The sequence below is a fragment of the Myotis davidii genome, unplaced genomic scaffold (genome assembly GCF_000327345.1).
Source record: "Myotis davidii unplaced genomic scaffold, ASM32734v1 scaffold173, whole genome shotgun sequence".
Lineage (NCBI taxonomy): Eukaryota > Metazoa > Chordata > Mammalia > Chiroptera > Vespertilionidae > Myotis > Myotis davidii.
In genome coordinates this window covers 387,580-394,118 of record NW_006286303.1, presented here as the reverse complement: position 1 = coordinate 394,118, position 6,539 = coordinate 387,580, and the positions used below count along the sequence as shown (strand labels likewise).

At 42.6% G+C, this 6,539-nt stretch overlaps 1 protein-coding gene across 1 annotated transcript in view; it reads left to right on the top strand.

The window, feature by feature from the left end:
- THEGL (theg spermatid protein-like) overlaps positions 1-6,539 on the top strand; it is a 46,325-nt gene that overhangs the window by 20,553 nt on the left and 19,233 nt on the right. The window contains exon 4 of the mRNA XM_006757833.1: positions 2,584-2,637. Within this exon, the coding sequence (XP_006757896.1) occupies positions 2,584-2,637 (54 nt within the window). The remainder of the gene's footprint in view (positions 1-2,583; positions 2,638-6,539) is intronic.

Here is a 6,539-nt window from a genome sequence, read left to right as displayed (position 1 = left end):
AGCCGCTGGCTGAGGTGTTAGCCCTGGGCCGGGGCCCCTCCCCCCATGCTCCCCACCTTCCCTGCCATCAACGATAGCTGGCTGGCTCCTCCCCAGCCCAAGCCTAAAGCCTCTGGCTGAGGTGTTAGGCCTGGGCCGGACCCTCCTCATGCTCCCCACCATCAACGATCTCTGGCTGGCTCCTCCCTGACCCAGGCTTAACGCCTCAGGCTGAGGGTTTAGGCCTGGGCCGGGGCACCCCCAGCATCAACGATCTCTGGCTGGCTCCTCCCTGACCCAGGCCTAACGCCTCAGGCTGAGGGTTTAGGCCTGGGCCGGGGCACCCCCAGCTCCCCGCCACCAATCGCTGGCTGGCTCCGCCCCGGTTCCCCGCTGCAACTGCCATCAAGGATCCCTGGCTGGCTGGACCAGCCCAAGCCTAAAGCCTCTGGCGGAGGCTTTAGGCTTGGGCAGGAGCACCCCCAGCTCCCTGCCACTCCCGCCATCCATGATCGCTGGATGGCTCTGCCCAGGCCCCAGCCTAAAGCTTCAGTCTGAGGCTTGGGGCTGACATATGCAAATTAGCCGCCATCTTGGCTGTCGACTAATTTGCATATCTCACTGATTAGCCAATGAAAAGGATAGCGGTTGTACGTCAATTACCATCTTTCTCTTTTATTATATAGGATAATAAACCCTAGAATCCCAGTGTTGGTACTGGAATAGTAACCTCTTAGATGAAAATAATTGTTGGACCAAGTTTTCCTTGTCCCCAAGATTGACTGTTGCTATCACCACCACACTGGCCTCAGGGAAAATGTTCCTTTGTTAATACTGTGGCTTGGCTGTGTGCATGGAATCCTTACTTACAGTATGCTCCTAGTACTGCTAAGCTAAGGCAAGGTGTTAAGGGCAAATAAGTCATTAATAAAGGCCGAGGGACAATGCAAGTGAAATAAACAGAGAGTAACATGGAAATAGGTAATTTGATTGAAGAATTTTAGCTTGATCTTCAGGGTGGATGGCCCAGTTTTGTGAATGTGCAATCATGAGGGTTCCTATTAATCCCTCTTTGCCTCCTCCCACTTTCTGATGCATCAATAACCATTTAATTAAGAAGGCCATATCCTGCCTGCCCAGTGTGGTTCAGTTGGTTGAATGTTGTTCCATGCACCAAGACGTCACCAGTTCAATTCCTGATCAGGGCACATGCCCTGGTTGCAGGCTTGATCTCCAGTAGGGTGTGTGCAGGAGGCAGTTGATTGATGTTTCTCTCTTCCCCTCTCCCTTCTTCTCTCTCTAAAGTAAAACTAAAACATATTTAAAAAAATAAAAATAAAAAAGAGGGCCTGCTTTTTAGTTAGTTCCTAATTGTGGATGGCAATAAAGCATTGTTATATATTGGGCCCTTTAAACTACAAGCAAGTACATAAATAATTATAATATGACCACAGTAACATAGATGATGTATTAGTCTGCATAGTATATAGGCAATGCTGCAGTAACAAACAAGCCACAAAACTCTCAATGACAATGCAATAAGAGTTTATTTCTCCCTCAGGTCACACAGTCCACTGTGAGCTGGTTGACCCTCCTCTGTCTTGTAGATATGCCATCTAGAATATGTGGCTTCCAGGGTCATTTTAAAAGGGAAAGATTTTTTGGAAAGAGAGAAATAGAGGAGGCATTCTACTTCTTATATACATTGCTCTGGAAGTGATACTGAACACTTGTGCTGAAGTAAGACATAACTAAGCACATGGCTCTAAGCTGCAAGGGAGGCTGGGAAATGTACAGGAACACATGAACACATGGATGTTTGGGGAATATAAACTATCTCTTCTATAGGTAAGTTCAGAACAATCAGGAAGGTCCAAGGCAGCTGCATAGGGAAGAAAGGGAGGGGGAGAAGTGGTACCAAAAGTATATTTTGCCTATTTCATAGTTTTCCCAAAGTCAGACAATCAATCTGAAATTTATGTGCACAATCTCTTCAGAATCCAATGCCGTAAAGCCATTTACAAATTACCTTAATATGTGAATTGAGGCTTTTCCCCATTAACAAGTGTGCAATTATTTTACCTGGGGCCCTTTGGAGACAGTATACTCTTGGTTTTTTTTACATATTTATTATCTTTGTCTCATTATGTACTAAATTATTAATAATTCTATAAGTGAGAAATTTGGGTCCACAATATTTTTAAATACTTTGAGCTCTTTAGCATTCTTCAAGTTACATTAAATAGGCCTGGCCAGTGTGGCTCAGTGGTTGAGCATCAGCCCATGAACCAAGAAGTCATGGTTTGATTCCCAGTTGGAGCACATGCCTGAGTTTGAGGCTCAATCCCCAGTAGGAGGCATGCAGGAGGCAGCTGATTGACATTGATGTTTTTCTCTTATCAATGTTTCTATCTCTCTATCCCTCTCCCTTCTTCTCTCTAAAATCAATAAAAATATATTTTTAAAAATTACAACAAATAGGATATTGTTTTGTTCTTTCCCCCCTCAGATGGGGTTTGGGTAGAAGTCATCTAATGTAACCATATTTATTAATTTGAATTCTCTTTGAATTAATCAGCTGGTATTTGTTAGTTCTTTTTCTAGGAAGAGACTCCAAGAACTTTCTAAGCCTAAAAAACAGTGGGGAGCCCCAGATAGGTAAGGAAATATTATATAGTTTTGCTTCTGATGAGGTATTCCTTACATTAAAGAGTAAGTATTCTTACCTGCCCAAGAACCCCGCATCCTAGGTGTATCCACCTCTCTTTTCAAGTGGTGTATCCACCTCTCTTTTCATACTGTCACCTCAATTGAGTCAACATATGGAAGACAAACTCCCTAAATCAGTGGTTGTCAGACTTGTCTGCACATTAGAATCACCTGTAGACAAAAGACTTAGACAAAAGGAGATAGGCCAATAGACAACAAGCACATGAAAAGATGGTCAATATTATTAGTTACCAGGAAATGCAAATCAGCACAATCATAACATTTCACATGAACTGCAATGGCTAAAATAAAAATGACTGAAAATAAAAAGTTTTGAAGAGATGTGATTACTAGAGGGACGAATATATATATTCGGCACAAAGACTTCTACGTGAATGGTCACAGCCGCTTCACAATAGCATCAATCTCAAAACAACTCAAATGTCCTTCAATAAGTGAGAAGACAAAGAATTTGTGGCATATTCTTACAATAGGAAAGTAATGATAAAAATAACCTCACAACACATACAACATTGTGGGTGGTGGTGATATTAACCAATGCGATTGTTTGATATTGTATAATGAGATGTGTAAATATTTGGAAGATCTGCATAACTTGGTGAAATGATACTTTTCAAATGACCAAGGAATGATATTTCAATATCTTGAGCTGCTGTCATTATTGTTATTTTTGCTATTTCCCAGAGAAATAAAACAAAACAAAACTTAAAAAAAATTTAAAAAGTGAATTGATGTTTGGGTCCCAGACTTGCTTGGACTGGGGTGCAGCGTAGGTGTCGGGACTGTCACGAGCTCCAGGTAATTCTCGTAGGCAAACGGGCTTGAGAACCACCATCCCTGGGTGCTACTCCATACGCCTTGGAAACTCTTGTGCCCATCCTCCAGGTTGCTGCTCTAACAGCTGGTCCTGCTGTCTCTATGCCTTTGTCCAGAGCACACCTGTTCTCTGGATCCCCAACAAGCTGAACCCACTGTCTCCATCCTTGGCCACATGACTCCCCCTTTCCTTCGTTGACTCTGAAGAAAGCCTGACTTCCACCACCACCACCCCCCCTTTTTTGAGCTCCTATTGCTTTTGACAAAATTAATAGACTTTATTTTAAAATTAGTTTTAGGTTTTCAGGAAAATTGAGCAAAAGTACAGGGAGAGTTTCTATATTACCACCCACTCCTCTAGTTTCCACTATTAATAACATCTTGCATTAGTGTGGTATATTTGTTACAACTGATAAACAAATGCTGTCATTATTATTAACTAATAATGTTAGGGTTCACTTTTAAGTTGTACAGTTCTATGGGTTTTGACAAGTGCATATTGTCATGTATCCACCATTGCAGCATTATACAGAATAGTTTCACTGCTCTAAGAATTACCTGTGCTCCATCTATTCATTTCTTTCATTCTCTCTCCCCTCTCCAAACCCCTGGCAAACACTGATTTTGTTTCCTGTATGTATAGTTTTGCCTTTTCCAGAATGTTATAATTATAACCAAACAGTGTGTAACCTTTTCTGACTGGCTTCTTTCACTTAGCAATAGGCATTTAAAGTCCCTCCATGTCTTTTTATGCCTTGATATTTATTTTTAGTGCTAATATTCCATTGTTTTGATGTACCAAAACATATCCATTCATCTATTGAAGGACATATTGGTTGCTTCCAATTTTTGGCAATTATGAATGAAGCTGCTGTAAACATTTGTGTGCAGGTTTTTGTGTATATATATGTTTTCAACTCATTTAGCTAAATACCTAGGAGTGCAACTGCTGGATCATATGGTAAGAATATCTTCAGCTTCAGAAGAAACTGCCAAACTTTCTTCCAATATGTCTGTGCCATGTCCTCCAGCAATTAATGAGAATTCCTGTCCCTCCATATTTTCACCAGTATTTGGTGTTGTTAGTCTCTTGTATTTTAGCCCTTCTACTAGGTGTGTAATAATATCTAATTGTTTTAATTGCAATTCATAATGAGACGTTAACATACTTCATATATTTATTTGCCATCTTTATATCTTCTTTGGTAAAGTGTCTGTTCATATCTTTTACCCACTTTTTAAAAAAATATGTTTTTATTGATTCTTCTTTTATAGAGAGAGGGAGGGAGAGGGAGAGAGAGAGAAGCATTGATGTGAGAGAGAAATATCTACTGGCTGCCTCATGCACAATGCACACCTCCTACTGGGGATCCTGCAACCTGGGCATGTGCCCTGACTGGGAATCAAACCAGCACCTTCTGGGTGCATAGGATGATGCTCAACCTACTGAGCCACGTTGTCCAGGGCTTGCCCACTTCTTAATTGGGATGTTTGTTTTCTATTGCTGAATTTTAAGAGTTCTTTTGTATTTTTGAATACAAGTTCTTTTTATCAGAGCATTCAGCTATTGACTGAATGTTTATGTCCTCTCAAAATTCATATTTTGAAATCTAATCCCCAATGTGATAGTATTTGGAGGTGAGAGTCTTCGAGAAGTGATTAAATCATGAGGGTGGAGTCCTCATGAATGGGACTAGTGCCCTTAAAAAGAGGGTCCAGAGAGGTCCCTCACCACTTCCACCAACCGAGAACACAAGCTTCTGCTTTAGCCTCTTAGCTCCCCAGTGTCATTCTCTCCTCTCTACTCTTTCACATCACCATTAGGTGAGTTTCCAGGTTTCACCATTTGTTCATTCATCAAACCAGGATTGAGCATCTACGGTGTGCAGCACTGAACTATGCAAGGGGAAATCTCCAAAAGATTAAGACACGATCTCTCTGCTGGAAAAATATATAGGCTGGAGGAGAAGGTGCTCCTTGTCAAAATTGTGGAGGGCCATGTAGACCACTGTAAGGAGCTGGGCTTTATTCTAAAGCAAATGGAAACCTTTGAGGTATCGCAAACAAGAGGATGACTGGTCAGATTGGAGTTGAGGAAGATCACTCTGGCAGTGGTGCCTCCTGCACACCCCACACTGGGGATCGTGCAGGCAACCTGAGCATGTGCCCTGATGGGGAATTGAACCGTGACCTCCTGGTTCATGGGTCGATGATGTTCAATCACTGAGCCATGCCAGCCGGGCATTACTCTTATTTTTTTTTTACTACCTGGTACAGTTCATCACCCAAAGTGAGAGCACAGTGTAGAGAAGTGGCATGACCATTTTACGTCAACCTGACTATAAATTGCAGTGTTAATTACTGTATTTGCCGGCATATAAGACGATTTTTTGGCCCTGAAAAATATGCCTCCAAGTGGGGGGTCGTCTTATACGCCAGGTACACTTCAGATAGACGACCCATAGTGCTTGCCCCGTGCCATAGTGGCCTCCCGATGCCCGCCCACTTCATTCCACATACCGTTCAGGCATCAGCAGCGCTGCTGGGTGTATGCTCGGCTGTTATGCGATTTTGCTGTTACGCGATTTTACCACACTCGCAAAATCGCACACAGCCGATCATACACCCAGTATGATAGCGCAAAATCGCGAATCGTGATACCATACTGGGTGTATGGTTGGCTGTGTGCGATTTTGCGAGTGTGGTAAATTCGGGTTACCGTATATTTCTTTACATATGCATTGAAGGTTCGCGATTTTGCGCTATCATGGTGCCTGTTAGAATGTTGAAGAGCTCTCACTTGCGCACTAGTGAGGTCCCAGGGAGATGCTGATGCAAGTGTGGACCAGACTGCTATAGTGACAGGGCGGGCAAACAGGGAGCAGGGACCAATCAAATCAGGCTTTGTATACAGCCAACAGCCAACCACAATACTGCCCGATTGTACAGTACAGCATAGAAAATGTCGACCAGTCAAACCCCTATCATCCCTATCATGGCACCAAGATGTCGTT